The 18,686-nt window shown below is 37.6% G+C and overlaps 2 protein-coding genes and 2 long non-coding RNA genes across 4 annotated transcripts; 3 read left to right on the top strand and 1 right to left on the bottom strand.

The window, feature by feature from the left end:
- Positions 1 to 1,136: 1,136 nt before the first annotated feature.
- Positions 1,137 to 4,355, top strand: LOC124199613 (F-box/WD repeat-containing protein 1A-like). Its single transcript, XM_046595516.1, has 11 exons — positions 1,137 to 1,600; positions 1,821 to 1,931; positions 1,994 to 2,102; positions 2,166 to 2,305; positions 2,369 to 2,680; positions 2,741 to 2,854; positions 2,909 to 2,986; positions 3,051 to 3,313; positions 3,380 to 3,451; positions 3,527 to 3,644; positions 3,712 to 4,355. Exons 1-11 carry the CDS (start codon positions 1,556 to 1,558, stop codon positions 3,880 to 3,882), a joined length of 1,533 nt encoding a protein of 510 aa, XP_046451472.1. The 5' UTR covers positions 1,137 to 1,555; the 3' UTR covers positions 3,883 to 4,355.
- Positions 4,356 to 5,240: 885 nt separating this feature from the next.
- Positions 5,241 to 7,289, top strand: LOC124199615 (alpha-centractin-like). Its single transcript, XM_046595518.1, has 7 exons — positions 5,241 to 5,565; positions 5,638 to 5,904; positions 6,014 to 6,138; positions 6,200 to 6,343; positions 6,410 to 6,752; positions 6,815 to 6,877; positions 6,939 to 7,289. The coding sequence occupies exons 1-7, from the start codon at positions 5,518 to 5,520 to the stop codon at positions 7,080 to 7,082; spliced, it is 1,134 nt and encodes a 377-aa protein (XP_046451474.1). The 5' UTR covers positions 5,241 to 5,517; the 3' UTR covers positions 7,083 to 7,289.
- A 7,342-nt stretch (positions 7,290 to 14,631) lies between these two features.
- LOC124200324 lies at positions 14,632 to 15,528 on the top strand. Its single transcript, XR_006877265.1, has 2 exons — positions 14,632 to 14,870; positions 14,938 to 15,528. It is a non-coding gene; the product is annotated as an uncharacterized LOC124200324 (long non-coding RNA).
- A 1,304-nt stretch (positions 15,529 to 16,832) lies between these two features.
- Positions 16,833 to 17,938, bottom strand: LOC124200323. Its single transcript, XR_006877264.1, has 4 exons — positions 17,728 to 17,938; positions 17,485 to 17,653; positions 17,049 to 17,418; positions 16,833 to 16,980 (listed from the first exon to the last, which is right to left on the bottom strand). It is a non-coding gene; the product is annotated as an uncharacterized LOC124200323 (long non-coding RNA).
- Between the last annotated feature and the right edge of the window lie 748 nt (positions 17,939 to 18,686).

The following is an 18,686-nucleotide window of genomic DNA, read 5'->3' as shown; positions in this document are numbered from 1 at the left end:
TAAAACCACTTCCGCCTTGAGTTTAGTCATATCTCTTTCACCCAACTGAATTACTGAAGGATGTTAACATACGATTACACCATAACCCATAAGGATATATAATAAGAACCCAATCTGGATGCTTGATGCTACAGCAAGAAAGGATAATGTCGCAACCACTGTTGATGACTCGATGGTGCCGTAAAATTGTGATTGCGAAATATTTTACTTTTAGTTTGCGCAAATATACTTTTCCTGCTTTAGATACTTGTTGACTTAACAGCAATAAAATGAGTGAATCGCTTTCTTATATGATGCGCTTAGAGTAAAGAATTGGAAATTTTCTTCGTGTTGATAAGAAGAGAGAAAACTTTATTTTAGCACAGGTTATTCAAGCGGGACAAACTTTCTACGAGCTTTCACTCTCGAGTCTCGACCTTCTGCCGGTGAAGCGAGTCTCGTCTCGCTTTCTTTTTACCACGTTTTAAATGCAGGAACGCTTCGACTAGCGACCTACAAATCTCATTATTTGGCTATGGCCAATATTCAACTTGGTCAATGATGCCAGTGTTTGGTTCTAGCCTTATTTTATTTATTTTATAATTGACAAAAGAGAACTGGATAACTCCTCTCTTCGCAGAAGTGCGCCATTTGTTCAACCGGTACGTTTTCCAGGTTATGAAATCGTGAAATCCGATCGTGTTCTACTATATACCACAATAATCATGCGATCGGACGAAGCCTGTTGATCGAGCACAAACTTGATGACTGCTAGCTAGGGTACGGCTGAATTGCTTCGACATCAAATAAAGTGAAAACGGCAGACCTGACTTGTTAGCTTCTCAATTTGGGAAATTTGAAAAATAAACCATTTTGTTAAGATAAATGTATTGTGAAATAGTTGTACATGAATTCATCGAATTTTATAAAAAAATGTTGAATTAAAGTATTACATTCTTTCAAACTTATTTCGTTTTCTAGGATTCATTGATGGTTGATTACTTTAACCATTGGCATCTTCTATAAGTTAGTGTAAAGAAATTTTCATTAAGAAAAGTTCTAATAGTTAATTGCCAAAAAATGAACATTAATGCTACTTTTTACTAATTCGGCAGTAAATCTCATTTGTCTCATTCTCACCGACTTCTCGGAATCTCGGTTCCTTTATCGACAACTCGACATAAAGGAAATTGTGCAATGTTGTGCACTGCAAGTCATCACAAAAGAGAAATTAGCGCACATCTTCTATTGTTGGAAATACAGTTAGCGCCACAGTGTTCAAATCGCCAAGCTTAGTGCTCACAACATAGTGACTCCAAGTCTCAGGTCCAACCAGTCGCAGGTTTTAGGGGGTTTAGACTCTAGACTGTTAGGTAACCCCGCCCCTTGGCTGCATTAAACAAGAAAAGTTCGAAACATGGACACCGTAGTCCGGAGCGCTAGCTGCGTTACATTTATGTCAGTTTGCCAGTCTCGAACGAACCTAGTGTAGAGGAAGTGGGGTTGGGGAAGAGAAAGACTTTTGTAGTATTTGGTATTGTCAATTTGCTGTGAAATAAGTGAGGAAGGAAGTGAAATGGAAGCTGAAAACATCGTGGAAGATGTTCCACCAGCGATTGGGGTAAAATCGTGCTCGCTAAATTCGTTCTTTAAGTTGAAGAAAAGCCTTGAATAAATCCAGAAGAAGAGACAGTGCTACTGGGAATGGCAGCCATGTTGGAGGCCTAATTTCAATATTTCCTTGTCAACTTCCGAGATTTGTCCTTGGTTCTTCTTTGCTCGTCGTTAGTGTTGTTATGCATATTTCTCAATAGCTGAAGTGTTTTGTGCATTCATTCTAGGCAAATACGATGCTCAGCCTTGTACGAAGCCGTTCCGAACTATCGTCCAATTACCTAGTTGAAAAGGAACCTTGTCTCAAGTGCTTTGATTCTTGGCCAGAATCTGATCAGGTGTGAAGACTATTTTTATTCTAGTTTATAATCATGTTCCTTTAACAATAATTGTTTCCCAGGTGGAATTCGTGGAGCAGTTATTGCAGCGAATGTGTCACTACCAACACGGCCACATTAACTCGTTTTTGCAACCAATGCTTCAACGAGATTTTATATCATTCTTGCCCAGTAATTCATGGAAAACAAAATTTGAAATAGTACAAATTAAACTAATTTTTATTTGAAATTTAGAAAAAGGTTTAGACCATATAGCAGAAAATATTTTAAGTTACCTGGATGATAGTAGTCTTAGAAATGCTGAACTAGTCTGCAAAGAATGGAGACGTGTGATTGCAGATGGAATGTTATGGAAAAAACTCATTGAAAGAAAAGTATATCTTTAAAATTATGAGTATAAGTTTGAAAACAAAATTTTAAAAATCTCTTTATAACAGGTACGAACAGATTCTCTATGGAGAGGCTTGAGTGAACGACGAGGATGGGGAGCCTATCTTTTCAAACCCCGTCCTGGTGAACAACAGCCAGATCATTCCTTTTACAGAAAGTTATATCCACGCATCCTTAAGGACATTGAACAAATTGAAAACAACTGGCGGTGTGGAAGACATACACTGCAACGGATAAACTGTAGATCAGAAAATTCGAAGGGTGTTTACTGCCTCCAGTATGATGACCGACGAATTGTCTCTGGGTTGAGAGATAATACCATAAAGATTTGGGATCGACAAACTCTCCAATGTGCAAAAGTTGGTTTTCATTAGTTTGCGAGATTTAATTACTTGTTTATTTATTGATTTACCTTGAAGGTTCTTACTGGACATACGGGATCCGTACTTTGTTTACAGTACGATGAGCGCGTGATAATTAGCGGATCGTCTGATTCAACTGTCAGAGTGTGGGATCTCAACAACGGGGAAATGGTACGTTAATTAAATCATTTTATAAAAAGCATTATTAATATTACCCATTTTAAGGTCAACACACTCATTCACCACTGTGAAGCCGTCCTTCATTTACGGTTTGCTCATGGACTCATGGTTACGTGTTCCAAGGTAACTTTAAAAGCTTGTAAAAATAGCATTTGTAAATATTTATGTGGCCTTTTAAATCTTTCAGGACCGAAGTATTGCTGTGTGGGATATGGTGAGTCCCACTGAAATTAACCTCCGTCGTGTGCTTGTTGGTCATCGTGCAGCTGTGAACGTTGTTGACTTTGATGACAAGTACATTGTCTCTGCCTCGGGTGATCGAACCATCAAGGTGTGGTCTACAGCAACCTGTGAGTTTGTTCGGACATTAAACGGACACAAGCGTGGCATTGCCTGCTTGCAATACAGGGACAGATTAGTCGTCTCTGGATCATCCGATAATTCTATTAGGTAAATGCCTTCAGCTTAACAATTTCTTGTAGATCTCATTTTCATTTTGTTGTAATGATCTTGCAGGTTGTGGGATATTGAATGTGGCGCTTGCATACGCGTACTGGAAGGTCACGAAGAATTAGTTAGATGTATCAGGTAAAGCATGAGTAACGATTCCCAAAATGATTATTACCATTTTTATTTATTGTCGGATGATTTTAAATGATTCAGGTTCGATTCCAAACGCATCGTAAGTGGAGCCTACGATGGAAAAATCAAAGTTTGGGATTTACAAGCGGCGCTAGACCCCAGAGCACCAGCTGGGACCCTTTGCCTTCGAACCCTCGTGGTATTATTCACTTTTAACATCTTGGTTAAAAATAATCCCTTAACTATTTTACACACGAACATTTTAGGAACATACCGGTCGAGTTTTTCGACTGCAGTTTGATGAGTTCCAGATCGTAAGCTCTTCTCATGACGACACGATCCTCATTTGGGACTTTCTTCACACAGATTCGCCTTCTAGTTTAACGCCATCATCACGTACCTCACCCCAGCGCACTTACACTTACGTGTCGATGTAAAAGCCCCTCTAGGTCGTGGAAAAGAGATACAGGCATCTAACTGAAGGGGTTAGCTAAAGCTATCACTCCCGTTGTTTGATAGTCCCAAATCGAGGGAAGTCTCTCTTGCCTGTCGCTCTCTCTCTCTTCCTCTCCTTTTTTTTTTAATTAAAAAAGAACGTCATTCGCTATAAGTTGTTCCATTGTACGGTCCAAATAGACGTCGTCTACCCTTGCTGGTTGGAATTGGAATGCATAATTATCTCTGGAGTTTTGGGACACATTCGGCCGCATGTCACAAGAAGCAAAAAAAAAAAAAAGAAAAACAACTTCGAGTTATGTCAACTTTCCAAACAGTGTTTCTCTTTGTTACTTTTTTCCTATACACTTTGTGTATTTTTTTTTCTCATCATCCCCCCTACTATTGTAATGTGTGCTTTTTCATCATGGCAGGGGAGGGTCTATGTACAGTACATGTGATATTCCATCTCCAACTTAAACGTCGTTTTTTATGCACTTCTCGATTGGGTCCAACTATTTTTTAAATAATCTTCTTTTTCCAACCAAAGATTTTTACGTCAGAAGTAAAAATCTTTTTTATTGAATTAATTACAATATACGTGAAATAAGTTGCTTATTAGATAATATTAAATTCGAAAACAGGTTACTAAGTTAAACCACATAATTGTTTTATTTTTTGCTAGTATGCGATGTTCAATATGATTAGCGGTTCAATTTCTACTAGGAAGAATGCGGGGAAAACTTTCGCAATACGTCGCATAGTCTTACTCACTTCTCGATCGGTGAGTAACAGCGGTACAGGAGGTAATGTTGATAAATTATATAAGGCCACAAAGAATCAATTTTTATGATAAATTGTAACGCATTTTGCGTTTTAAATTTGTTTAACATTCCCTAATAACAAGTGCTATGCTTGATTGTTATAGTGCATACGAGTGCATGTGTCTGTAATGTGAGGTATGGTGTGGGTAACATTAATATCACAATATTAACCATTACACATTCTGACTGAAAATTCACTTATATTCTATTAACTTCACGCGCGAAAGTTACTTAAAGATAATCATTGTTGCGTAATCGTAATGCACAAAGATTTTTTTTTAGGGGAGAGGAGATGGGGAGAAACTTCGTTAAATAGATGAACAAAATATTCTTATTTGCGTTTTAACACAGTTGAGATAAAAAAATTATTTTATGCACCGGAATTTTAACTGATGAATGGAAATCTATTCATTAAAGCAATTGAACAGTTCTTCTAATGAGAAATAAAAGTGAATTCAGTTGAATGCTTTTGGAAATTTCTCTTAGTTTTACGTACGTTTTAGTACTGTTAACATTTTTGTATTGATTTAGATTTGTATACCTAGCCTTCGCCGGGCACACCTGTTAATTGTGATATCATCAAATAGACACGCCCGTATTTTATTGAGATTCGAAGAATGGCCAGTAGGTGGATGAAACCCCTTGGACACTAACGTCATCGTAGAAGTGTTTCGGGTTGTGGTCTGCTACTGTGTGATCTGTGTCTGGCAGCAGTTAGCTCGTTGTTCTTTCTGTCCAATTGTTACCCATTGTATTTACACCTGCTCTGAAAGGTGATATTTATGCAAACAAGATAGACATTTGTTTTATATTATGGATGCATATGACGTGATAGTTAACCAGCCTGTTGTTATCGATAACGTAAGTTTACACGATTTCTGAAAATTAAAATCATTATGCATGAATTCTGACATATGTGCTTGGATTTTTTAGGGTTCTGGTTTGATCAAAGCAGGATTTGCTGGTGATCAAGCACCCAAAGCACATTTTCCAAATTATGTTGGAAGACCAAAACATGTTCGTGTGATGGCTGGAGCCCTGGAGGGGGACATGTTCATTGGACCAAATGCAGAGGAGCATCGTGGTCTATTGAGCTTAAAATACCCAATGGAACATGGATATGTCAATGATTGGTCTGACATGGAACGTGTTTGGCAGTATGTCTACAGTAAAGAACAGCTCAACACTTTTGCAGAAGAAGTATGCTAAAAAAAGGATTCAATTTACATAAAATTCCCTTGAGAGAATTTTTTAAAATTTTATACATGATTGCTTACTAAATTTAAATTATATGTTTGTCTTTTTCCAGCATCCAGTGCTTCTTACTGAAGCACCTCTCAATCCCAGGCACAATAGGGAGAAAGCAGCAGAGATCTTTTTTGATTCTTTTAATGTTCCAGCTCTGTTTGTATCTATGCAAGCTGTTTTGAGCTTGTAAGGAATATCATGAAATTTGGTTTTGTAATATCAGTAGCTCACAAGTATTCCATCATAGGTATGCAACTGGTAGGACTACTGGTGTTGTTCTCGATTGTGGAGATGGTGTTACTCATGCTGTACCTATTTATGAGGGATTTGCCTTACCACATTCAATTATGAGATCTGATTTAGCAGGAAGAGATGTTACCCGATATCTTAGGTATTTTTACATATAATGTGAACTTAATCCGACGTACTGTGTGTGACACTCTTTTTTAACAATCAGGTTATTGCTACGGAAAGAAGGGTACATATTTCGCACTAGTTCTGAAATGGAAGTTGTTCGCACTCTGAAAGAACGTGCTTGTTATTTGTCTGCAAATCCACTCAAGGAGGAGAGTATTGCAGATGCAGACAAGGCTACATATGCACTACCAGACGGATCTAGTATTGAAGTAGGTGCTGCACGTTTCCGCGCACCCGAAGTATTATTCCGTCCTGATTTGATTGGGGAAGAGTGTGAGGGTCTGCATGAAGTCTTGGTCTTCGCAATACAGCGATCAGATCTGGATTTAAGAAAAACTTTGTATCATAACATAGTTCTTTCTGGGGGATCCACTCTTTTCAAGGTACTTGGTATTTGTATTATTCTGGTTTAAAGATTGTTCAAATTTCTCCTCCCGTCTTCTAGGGCTTTGGTGATCGCCTGTTGTCTGAAGTAAAACGACTAGCTCCTCGTGACGTTAAAGTTCGAGTACGTTATTATCAAACAATAGTTATCTAGTAGTGATCTCTAATCGAGTTGTGTGTTACAGATGGCCGCTCCTCAGGAGAGGCTCTACTCTACATGGATTGGCGGTTCAATCCTTGCGTCACTTGACACTTTTCGGCAAATGTGGGTTTCCAAGCGAGAATGGGATGAAGAAGGTGCACGAGCAATTCACCGCAAAACCTTTTAATTTTTTTATTTAAAATGTATTTGGGCTTCTAATCCTTACAAGCAATCCATTGTTTACTCTGTTCCTTAATTATCCCTTTTCTTATTTTTCTGCTCTTCTCCTAAATTTAAAAGTGGAAGATGATGTAACATGAATGTGCACACATTTCCGGATTTCCCCTTATTCTACTGCAGCTGAAAATAAAATACAGTCAAGTCACCAGTTAAACTTTTCGTCATTTCCATTCAACTCGCCCAAAATTTATTTTATGAACTTGATCGGGATCGTGACTCAATGAGAAGGGTTTTATCGTGACGCAACATTTAGATAGTGGTGTTTACCCGCGGCACACACTTGGTTCAGGTAGAGGCAAATTTTGCTCACCGTATTTCGTATTTTATTTATATCTTGTCTCTTTCCATTAACAGTTCCTTTGATCGAGTACCAATCTAAAGTATCTCATACCTTAACAGGGCGGGTTTTTTTCGGAAAAAAATTGGATCGCAAAAAAAAAACAATCCCGCAGGCTACCGCCAAAATGGTACGGATGTTTTATTTCGAACGCGAAATAATACCTTCTCCGTACACCCCCCGAGACCAGGCTGAAAATAAAAGAAAAGTGATTAAGTAATAAATTTTTTTTTGCTTATAAAGTTCAGAAGCGAATTGACCACCGAGCGCTGACTGTTGTCCACACCTCACAATCCGCGCGAAATCTGAAACGGTTTGGATTCGGGTCGGGAAAAAGTTCTGTTGCTGCATGCTCTTCAATATATAACTCGACCTATGTCAAGTTCAGTCTTAATAGTGCAGATGTCCGAGAAGTAATATTGTCGGGATTTCTATGTACCAACTCTTCGGTCCTTTTGATAATTCATACAAATTTGCCATTGTCTGTGGTCAGGCAGAGTGTTAGTCGGTTGAACGAGTCTTATTCATTATTATTCGTAAGTAACAATCGACTGAATTATTCTATTTTCTTTATTGGATAGAGTTTCTTTAAAGCACTGTGAAACCAGATAGAAATTGTATTAGACAAATAATTAATTATGAGCGGGAGTTTGTCAGGAAATATACTATGCTGCCTATTGCTGGGTTCTGTCTAACTTCTCTTGAGCTATCTTACTTTGAATGTCTTTATAGAGTTATATAAAGTTATATTACATGTATAAAAATTGTATATACACGTAGCCTTTCGTCTAGCATCCTCATTCAACTGGTATTATAGCTTATTAATAATCCCATTTATTTATTTTTTTTCATTTTGTAGATTCTAAATTGAAAATGGAAAAACACGCCGAGATTGGTGCAGGTAGGAAGCGCAGAACGCGAACGTTCATCAATGGATCGGCCAAGATTAAACTTGAAGATTACTTTCAAAAGGAACCGAGGCCGTCACCTGAGGCGCTCGATAAACTGGCGGACTCTGTGAAGATGAATTATAAAGTTTTGCGCATTTGGTTCTGCAACCGACGACAAAAGGAAAAGCGCATGAAACAGCCTACGGCGGTACCAGTAATAAAAACTCAGTTATCTTCACAAAATTTGGCTGATCGTGACGAATCAGCGGAAGCCGGAAAGGCCGATGAAGATGTCACCGATGATTCTCTCACCGAAGACACGGAATCGTCATTCTTTCAATCATCAACATCAGGTAATAGATTGATTTCATTTGAATTAAATATAAAAAAATGCGATAAATTGAATCTGAAAATAAAACAGCCAAATTATTTATATTTATTTTTCTTTTGAAATTTAGATGAGGAAACCGACACCGACACCAGTGCAACAAACGAGTCAGTTTTTATACCACCTGCTGAAATTGCATCTGTTAGCGATTGCGCGAATGCAATGTTGGTGTCGCCTGACAACATCCCTGGTAGTCACTGAATTTCTGGTTCATATATTTTTATTGATTTTCTTTATTCTTAATGATCATAGTTTTTTTTACTACTTTTTAGGAAGTTCAATCAGAAATGGTAGACCATGGGGTCCCCTTTCACGTCGTCGACCAGTTGAAGAAGAACTAACTGAAAATCAAAAAGCATCATTTGAATTACCAAATGAGGTTCGTTTCGCTGACAGGTTACTGAAAAGTTCGAAGAAGATTGACCAGTACCAGAACCATTTTGATGTGCATTCCGTTCCTCTCGTCAAGTCAGACGATTCATGTTCAACTTTTGAGCGATTCTCTTTCGGCAATCCCGACCAACATGCAGAGCATCGGGCATTCCTGGTATTGGGTTCCAACAGATTGAGCCAGGCCCAGTTCATCAACGGCATCGTCAATTACATTTTCAACGTTGAGCAGAACGACAAATTTCGTTTTCAACTTATCAAGGAAGAAGAAATTGGAGCTGAAATGAATTGTATCAAAGTCTACGACGTTCACCACGCCAACGGATTCCGTGTCCCATTTTCGATCACTATCGTGGCCGTGCCCATTTACAACGACGACGCCGATGATTCGCAATTTTTATTCAAATTCCAAACTACAGCAAAAATGTTGCTCGAATTCTTGGAAGACGACGGAAGCATCAACAAGCTCAACATGATTTGTAATTTAGTTTCAGATAATTTATATAATCAATCGTTGTCCATATTGGGAAAAGATGTCGCTGGAAGCATCACCGACTGCTGGGAGCCGTTCAATTACTTGGATGGCACCTGCTCATGGCATCATTCTCTCACTATCCAGCGCTTCTTCGCCGCACTGACCGAGAAGAATGTTAATTCGCTGCCGCTGACCCGGCAGGTATTGAAAGAAAGAATACTGTTGGAAGGGAAGCTGAACACACTGAAATCACTCATCGAAATCGGTTGTGAGAAGATGAAAGCGATAGACAAAGCAAAATCAACGATCGTCTTTTGCGATTCGCATATTGAATCGACTGAGGATGTTGAAGAAAATGACATACAAGAATTAGCGAGGAAAGTATGGCTTCCTACCGGAGAATACGCATACAATTGCGATCGCTGCTTCTTCACATGTAACAATTCGTTTGTTGTTGGGGAAGAAAAGGATTCCACTTCGAGTGCACATGATGTTTTCGAGGGAAAGACATTGTCGGGTTTCTGTTCCATCTGCCCGGAAAAGTGCAGTCTGAAAATGCATTTCAATCAGCATTTCCGCTGGGTTAAACAGGAGATGAAAAATAACTCGAGCCAAAGTAGACCTAGTGCTGAAAACAAGATGAGGTGGAGCGACATGAAATCAATCAGCAGTGATCAGATCACTATGTTGCAAAATCATCTTAAAGAAAACGGAACTACAATGCTGAAACATTTCCATGCGGCTTGGGGATGCCTCCAACATTTGAACAAGAACGCCCTGCATGGAACCTCGTTTTTTACTAAGAGAGTATTCGACATTCTCAACAATGCTGAGCAGCAATTGAAAGAACTAGGCTACCAGGAAGGAATCGACAGTTTAAGAAATTAGAAGTAGGCCTACACAATGTGATGTGTGTCTATGTGTGTATAATTACATTCTGAATTACATGCATCCATTAATAAACTGTAATAAACTATAGGCCTACTACCCTTAAGGCCTTAACATAAGTCGAATGTCTTCCATTGTCTCTCTCTATATATGGTTCAAATACATATAAAATTAATTCAAATTTTCGTGAAATTTTATAGACCATGCGGGGTCTCAGGTGGGGAAAAAACAAGCTGGTGTATATTTCGAAACATGTGCGTTCCTAATGCCACAGTGGTTTTTTTGAGATACTCTTAACGGATTCCGTATTTTAGCCTTAAAACGCGTTTTAACGCAACGCTTTCAAACGCTCAAACGTTAACGCTTTCAAAGGAAATCGGGGGAAATTAAAAAATAAACATAGCTTCAATGGCTTTTTAATATTGAGATCTTGGTTAGTCCCGGTTAGTCCAGTAGACATTTTATTGATAGCAAGATATAATGCAAATTGTTTGTGTAAAAAGGAAAAAAAAATAATTTAATTAATTTGATGCAAGGAGCTGGAGCATCACAAGACCAAGCTGTCTGGCTGCTGATGTGAAAAACAAAGTGATTGCAGATACACAGGCACGTGTCAAATGTTAGAACCCGTCTTCGCGAGACAAAGGGGTGAAAGGGTCAGACTAAACCGAAAGTCTATCCAGAATTAGTAGTCTGTGGCTTTTTTTGTCTTTCATTTCTTCATTTGTTGGGGTGTTGTCTTTATCCATGCGTTAATTTTGAATTCAATTCCCCTACGCCGTACTGTGTGCAGTTTTTTTTTTAGTATTGCTTTATATTACCCTACTACGTATGTGTTTTTGTGTTATGTTTAACTATTTTGTGTTCGAAGGCAAGTGCTACCGTGTTCTCAGAGAGTCGTGTTGTGCAATCCTGAGAAGTGTCTGGCGTTACAAGACTGGAAAACTAGCAATGTATTGGTTATTCACAGCGAAATATATGCAGGGATGTGTTTCAATACGTTTCCTGTGTGGAACAAGGGTTTTTCATATTTCTCCAATTGGTTGTCGTTTACTGCCCGCTACCCTTGTGCGCTATGGGTAATTTTTTTTGTTCACTTGTCGTATGTTGGTACGCTCGCATTCGTTAATTCCGTTCATTGTGTCAGCCTCACCTAGAGCAATACACAAGACTTGGAATTTCAACTGTTTCTTTTTGTTTTCATACATCACTTTGCTTATGTAGTGTATTGGAATGCAATTGCCAATTTCCCGAAAAACTCGAAAAAAGTAAAGAGACAAAAATTCAAGATTTATATTGTTAATAGATTTATTTGGTTTTGATAACCTTCATACCCCATGCTGATAAGCGGATAAATAAAACTAAGAATACAAATAGAATAATTATGGCAGCTGTAGAGGAGCTAAACCTGTTACGAATTTGTGAAATGTTAGTTCCTGAATAGCAGTTATCAAGTGATTGCCCTGTGTCGATGCATGGCAGTTAGTCATACATATTATACATTGTTTGTATACTATAGAACTTTTTTCTTTTTTGTAGATTTGAGGCCAGAGCTAGCCATCATAACCACACAATATACAAGTTTTCCTTGTGCAGGTGTTAACCTTTCGTCAGCAACAATCTCAGGATCATCGCTTGGGTAACGATTTCCTTTACTTGATTCGACCTGTGACCTCTAGATTTTTTGCTGCATTGCTACATTACCTGCATCAATGCAGTGTATTAGGGGGAGAGGGGGGCTAGTTGGCAGGGTCACTTTTTGTGAATTTATTTGAATTTTTTGACGATACGTTTTGCAAATTGAATGAATAAATCAAATTCAGATTTAAATTCTCTATGAATTGATCGTATTTGTTTACAATGTTCATTTACACGAAATTGTGAAATTGAGAAAAACTGAAAAAAAGTCTGCCAACTTGCCCCAACTACGGGGTAAGTTGGCAGCTGACGATTCTTCATTGCTCCAAAATATCTAGGTCGAATTTTGAAAACTTGCAACTCAGCATTTCGTGAGAAATCTGTATGCCAACATTCCCCACAAAATTTCTGACAACTAACCCCACAGGGGACAAATAAATTGATAACTAAATAGGGTCATTCCATGACAAATTTCTTTTAAAAATAAGACAAGCATTAATTCTTTTTTTCTTGGGTTTTCTGACACTCTGAGAGTTTTATACTATGAGAAAAATGAAAAGTGCTGAGGGGCCAAAAAAAAACTTTTTGCCGTTTTTTTTCTTTTTGCTATAACTCCTGTTGGGGAAGACGTATACTTTTGAAATTTTGTATGAGCAATCTGGGTGTTGTCTTTCATATTTGGTGTAAAAGGCTTGATTTTTTTTTGTCTGTAAGGGGTCTAATTAGCAAAATGCCAACTTACCCCACTTGCCAACTAGCCCCCCTCTCCCCTATATGTAAACCTTTCATTAAGGTTTACCCGTCTCATTCTCAACTTTTCCCGATTTGTTGTTTCTGTCAATATTTTTTCGTAACCCATTTTCTATTTTTATTTAGATAAAAAGCATACCCATAGGATTGGAATGCAATCGGATCCATTGTCAATCGAGTTACAGATTTCTCTTTTTCCCATTTCTTTAAATGTCCTCGTGTACGCCATGTGAATGTTTTTGTATTCACGAGAAATCCCTGTTTCCCTATCCTGTCTGTGGTGGATTCAACTCTTCAATGGATGGAGCACTTGTGGTTGGATGCCTGGCCGTATTTCCTAGGCATAAAGGTATAGGACAACATTGATCTCTATTCTTCCTTTTGATGAATTCCTGTAGATGAAGAAGCCAATTCTCATAGTATCGCATTCCATGCTGCCCAATAACTCGAGCACAAAAGCAAGAAAGATGAAACAAGTTTGATTAGCAAATTGTTGTTTGTACAGTTATAGGTGTTGTTCGTAGTGTTTCGACGTTCCCTTAAGAATAATGAGAAAACTTTTACCGTTTTCGGCAAAGTAAAAAATTGTTCCGGCATTTCGCCATTTCCGCGACAACATAAACTGCTGACCACATTTCTTGAAAATTGAAAATGAAGAGTGTCAGATTTACAAATTACAAAACAAATACAGTAACAATAAAAGAAAGAAGCATTCGATCGTTTGATTAAGAAGAAGATGTGAAAATAATAATTCAAACAAGAATAAAATAAATCAGCTTCTCAAACATGTTCAGAAATCACGCTGCATAAAGTGAAAATAACACAGAATAATTATCTGAGTGAACAGCACTCGGAAGATCAGGTGACAAAAAAAGAAAATTACCACAATATAAGGGATTGAATAACTAATTTAAGCCAGAAATCAGAGACACGAAAAGAGAGAGAACGGTCAGCGTGGAGAGGACGACTATATCTTCTGAACTCGGCCACTTTTCCTTTGACTAAGAAACTACAAACTAGCCACGTCTCTTCCGTTTCCGACATTTGAATTTTAACTTCATCTACTAATGTAGAAACAAAGTATTTAACTTTTCCAATGTAAAGAAACACAGCATCATAAAAATACCTTGAACAATATTTAAACATTTGACAGCAATTTTCCCTTTTCGCATCACAGTGGAATAAGCTATTTCTGCCGTAAAAGGTGAGGTATGCAATGTTTGGACGCCAACAATTTTGCACTTCCACAACTAGATGGACAAGAATTGGAATTTATTGACTGATTGGACTTTCCAATGCTGGAAATGTAAGGAATTTCGGCACAATTCGATACACCCTGTGTTTTTTAACAAGCTGATAGGATCCCTTAATTATCAGAAAGACTTCAATTTCCCCGTTGGTATTCCAGTCAGAGTAAAAACTTGGTACGATGAAAAGTTCCGACCTCGCCCCCCACTATTCATGTTGACCAAATATAGGTAATCGCAGTTCTCTGATAACTCATTCTTGACTAAGGAACTGTAGAACGTGTTGATAACTTCAAGTTTAGTATAAATGTGGATTAAAAAGTGTTGCAATGCCACAAAAGTCAAAGGAAAAAAAAATAAAATATGTTACCGAGTATTCTTCAGCCTGAGAGGGCTTTAAATACAGTATCTTCCAAAAAATCCGAACGCAATTTTCTTTCAAAAAGCCCAGTTTAATGTTTTTTGTTTTTGTTTTTAGAAACATAACAAACATATCATTTAGTTACGTCTCTATAAACTGGAGAATCCTTCAGGCTAATGCTTTTCAATTTTTTTTGCTACAGATGAGAGAATTCCTACAGCTACTCATTCATCATCCACGGAGCCATTTACGGAAATTTTGAGGCATTTTGTCTAAAGTTTTCAATCTCTTGCGTTAACCTCTGTTTCAAGGTGTGGCTTTGGGCTCCCTTCTCGATTTTCTACAGGCATTGGTCGAGTTTAATGCACCTGGTTAGTGATGCTTTTTTCATTAGTTTAAACTGAAATCCTTTGATGGCAACAAATATTTACCACCCAGGATCTTGTCTTGGCTACCGCGATCTGTTGATGTTTATGATGAATTTGGCGTCGAAACCTGGTCTTTATAATACTGCTCATCATTCTGTCGCTCAGGCTGTTGCTTCATTGGTTGTAACTCAACAAGTTTCTGAAGCTTTTACATTGGTGCAGAATTTCCTCCAGGAGGCTCAGAGACCTCATTCTGATTGGCAACACATTTTTGCGCTCCTTTGTATTGGAGAGATCGGCAAATGAATTGATCTTAACCAGGTTCCAGGGTTAGGACAAGCAATCAGCGATTCTTTCGGCCCACCAAATGAAGAAGTACGTCTATTACTTTCTCAACTTTCTGAATCAATCTATATCCGTTTTCTTCCTGATTCGGATAACAACCCACAACTTAACGAGTTCGTTCTGCATATTCGTTCATCACCCGATATTCAGGTAATAAAATAACTACTGTTTCAATTTTTTCGTCTTAGAAATGAATGTGCTAACACCAATTATTTTTCAGATTCTTTTCTCCAGACATGCTCCAGACATCACGGAAATGCTGCAGGAGTATCCAGCGAATTGAACATGGATTTAAGTTAAAGTGGTATAAAACAATGTATCTATTAATGAAAGACAACCGAATACAAAGGAATGCTCTGATTTGCTTCCTTTATTTCTTGTTTAAAAAAAATACAGTTATGTATTTTTGATTATGAATATCTGAAATGACATGGGGGAAAAAATTGAAATTACGCATCAGATCTTAATTTCTCAGGAAAGATACGCAACGTGCTGAAAAGGGCATAATAGTGGAACAAAACAAAAACAATGTTTATCAAATCCGTTCAAAAGAATGATTAGTAGCCTACGTGTACCCAATTTTCTTTCATCCGCCCAGACATTTTAAGAGAGAACGAAGCATACGTTTCTTTACGACAAAATCCCGATCCAATTTCTTCATTTTAGCTTAAAGCAATCCAAAGCCATTCTCATTGTTTAGAACGGCGTCAACCCACCCTTCCTCCATGTCTTCGTATTTCTCGACAATGGGGAGAGTGAGTTAAGCACATGCCGTACATGTATATGCGATCGGACTGAATCGGTTTTTAGAATCGTTAAGTTTATAATTGAGATCGTACCTTCACCTTCAAAAGCAAGTGGGATCGTTTTTAACCCAGTATAAAATAAAAAAACGTCAGTTAAAGTCATTTTACTCGTAGGTAAACTAACTTTGCCCTTCTCGACGTTGTTAAAGAATTGATTAAAGAAAGTAAAGGAGATCTTATGGCACATTTTCAGTTCTGGAGTAAGTTTTGCATCCTTGAAGTCGTAGTTCAATGATTCCAAAATGTTTTGAACCGTAATTGGAAAGTCAGCAAATAAGGCAGAAAATTTCTTATCTTCAAACACCTATCGGAAGATCAAAATTAAGCAATTAAAGATAACAAATTTGTAATCAATCATTACCTTGTCCAGATCGAAGAGCGCTAATCCTCGGTTCAACGGATGATATTTGAAGTTCCTACCATACTGCGATTTTAGATTGTTGAAAGTTCGTAGAACAAACTTAGGAAATAGTTTTTCTTGGATAATAGCAATACCTGAAAATAGAAAATGAAATTAAGATAAGAATTTAATAAATTCAGAAAATATCTGTACCCAAAAAAATTGAAAGCGCGAAATATAACTCATCGAGTTCATCCTGGTCGATTCCGACTTGATCAGGGTCAACATAGAAAACATCCTTTGCATGATCTATCACCATCGACAGTAAATTTCTCCTTAAGCCTCCTCCATCTGCTCCATCTTCGCCAACGAAAGTCACGACCAAAGGTCTTTTTATATTCACTCTAAAAAAAAATGAACGGCTGAAATTTAAGCGATAGCATAATGCGGAAGCACGATAGCACTTACATGAAAACAGGATTCTTTGAAGCCGTCATCAAATCAGTTACATACGCACCTCGAGTAATACTAATCCGATTGGATTTTTCTTCAAGATTTAAGTAGGCCTCTTGATCGGAATACTCCATTATGCGTTCACGATGTTCTTCAAATTTTATCAAAGCTAAACAATTAACAGGTAACAGAAATTGTTTAGAAAAAGAAAAAAATGTGAAATAAAAAAAATATAACCTTCCGCAGGTAAAAAAGCTTGAGGTTCCCAATTATTCATATCGTTATCATAAGTACTGAAGTTGTCCCAATCATCCTCAACTTGTTTCACCGTGCATTTTTAGCATGACTTGTCAACAACGTTAGCGGAACTAACTCTCCACATACTAAACATTCCTCATTGCACTCATCTTCTTCACCAGACGATCCAGAAGAGCTTGCTTCGTCCACATCTATGTCCTTCTGAATTGGACACAGATAAATCTTTCTAGTAGTTACGGCTTTAAGCGTTATTCCATCAACAAGAGGCCCATCTCCTATAGGGAATAAGCTTTTTCCGTTTTTGTTGCATTTCAACATTTTAAATCCGCCTTTCAACTCCGGGAATGTCCTTCAAATAGTTATTAGAATGTCGATTTAGCTAATTGAAAAATTAACAAAAAATAATAATAATTACTGTTCAATTTTGTTTTTCACCGATAGCTTGTCATCATTTTCTAAAAACGTAGTAGTACGACCCCATAGTCCCGCTTTTTCAAGGTGTTTAGTAATAGCCGGTTTACTAACTGGATCGCTCAGACACTTTTTGCCCAGACAATGCAAATCTTTCTCAAATGAATTTGGAACTAAGCAAAATTAAATGATGTGACTAAAGGAACACTGCTAAAAACCACAAATAAAAAGTTGAACTTTATAGAACCTTTGATTGCTTTTCCGAATAACTTTTTCCGCTCTTCTTTTTTCTTTTTCTCTAAATCGTCTTCACGTTCTTTCTGTTCTTCTTTTTTTTCTTCTCCAAATCACCTTCTCGTTTCTTGGTTTGGAGCCTCTTAAGTGGATTTTTTTTCGCCGACGGACGGAAATAAGAGAAAGATGAAGACGGCTTTGGATCTATGGCAACATTTTAAAATGCATTGATTAGCACATACATTAAATTTACTTGTGTTTCGGTTCTACGTTGAATTATTTTAGAAATGTTATCTTAAATGTAGGCTCAATGAAAGATTACGGAAATGAAATGCTTACTATCTACTGTGTCCTCGTCGTCACTTGCTGTTGCTGCTTCTAAGGAAGCTTTAAAATCCTTAAACAATTTTTCTAGTTTCTTTCGATTCATATTTAATACAAACTGAACGAATAATAAACGAACTCTGTAAAAACAATGCGTCTAACTCGGTTCACGATTGAAGCTCAACTGATGTATTATTTGGAAAGAAAATAGCAAGACTGCAAGAGATTAAGCTTGAAGCCCCGCCTCTACGCAAACCTTTTTTCTCAACCTCTTGTTTCCCATGGTAAGGATGCTGTGATGGTCAAATTTGCAGACTGATTTCCCACCCCCAAAATTCTTCTCGAAGCAAATTTCGTCGTTTCACACAGCATCCTTACTATGGGAAACAAGTGGTTAGGAAAAAAGTTAACGTTACATTAAGAGCCATATTGGGTTGGACCAATAGATTGGGTGCATGGGTTTCTCACTATTTATGGGAATGGTCTCCTATTAATTTGACACGCAACTTAAAGATGACGCAAAAGTGAAGTAACATCACTGTTTTTTTCAATTTCTATGTAGTCTAAAATGTTTTAATATGGCTAGCTCCTTGCGTTACAGAAACGAGCGACCGATTCGGGATCGATCAGAGAATTCGTTCCTCGATC

The sequence above is a fragment of the Daphnia pulex genome, chromosome 8 (assembly GCF_021134715.1).
Source record: "Daphnia pulex isolate KAP4 chromosome 8, ASM2113471v1".
Classification (NCBI taxonomy): domain Eukaryota; kingdom Metazoa; phylum Arthropoda; class Branchiopoda; order Diplostraca; family Daphniidae; genus Daphnia; species Daphnia pulex.
Note: the sequence above shows the minus strand (reverse complement) of the source record. Positions and strands in the feature narration are given on the sequence as shown.

Coding starts and splice junctions, on each gene's coding strand:
- LOC124199613 (XM_046595516.1), top strand. CDS start 1,556: ATGGAAGCTGAAAACATCGTGGAAGATGTTCCACCAGCGATTGGG. Junction 2,306..2,368: donor AAAAACTCATTGAAAGAAAA/GTATATCTTTAA, acceptor TCTTTATAACAG/GTACGAACAGATTCTCTATG. Junction 2,987..3,050: donor TCATGGTTACGTGTTCCAAG/GTAACTTTAAAA, acceptor TAAATCTTTCAG/GACCGAAGTATTGCTGTGTG.
- LOC124199615 (XM_046595518.1), top strand. CDS start 5,518: ATGGATGCATATGACGTGATAGTTAACCAGCCTGTTGTTATCGATAAC. Junction 5,566..5,637: donor AGCCTGTTGTTATCGATAAC/GTAAGTTTACAC, acceptor TGGATTTTTTAG/GGTTCTGGTTTGATCAAAGC. Junction 6,344..6,409: donor GATGTTACCCGATATCTTAG/GTATTTTTACAT, acceptor TTTAACAATCAG/GTTATTGCTACGGAAAGAAG.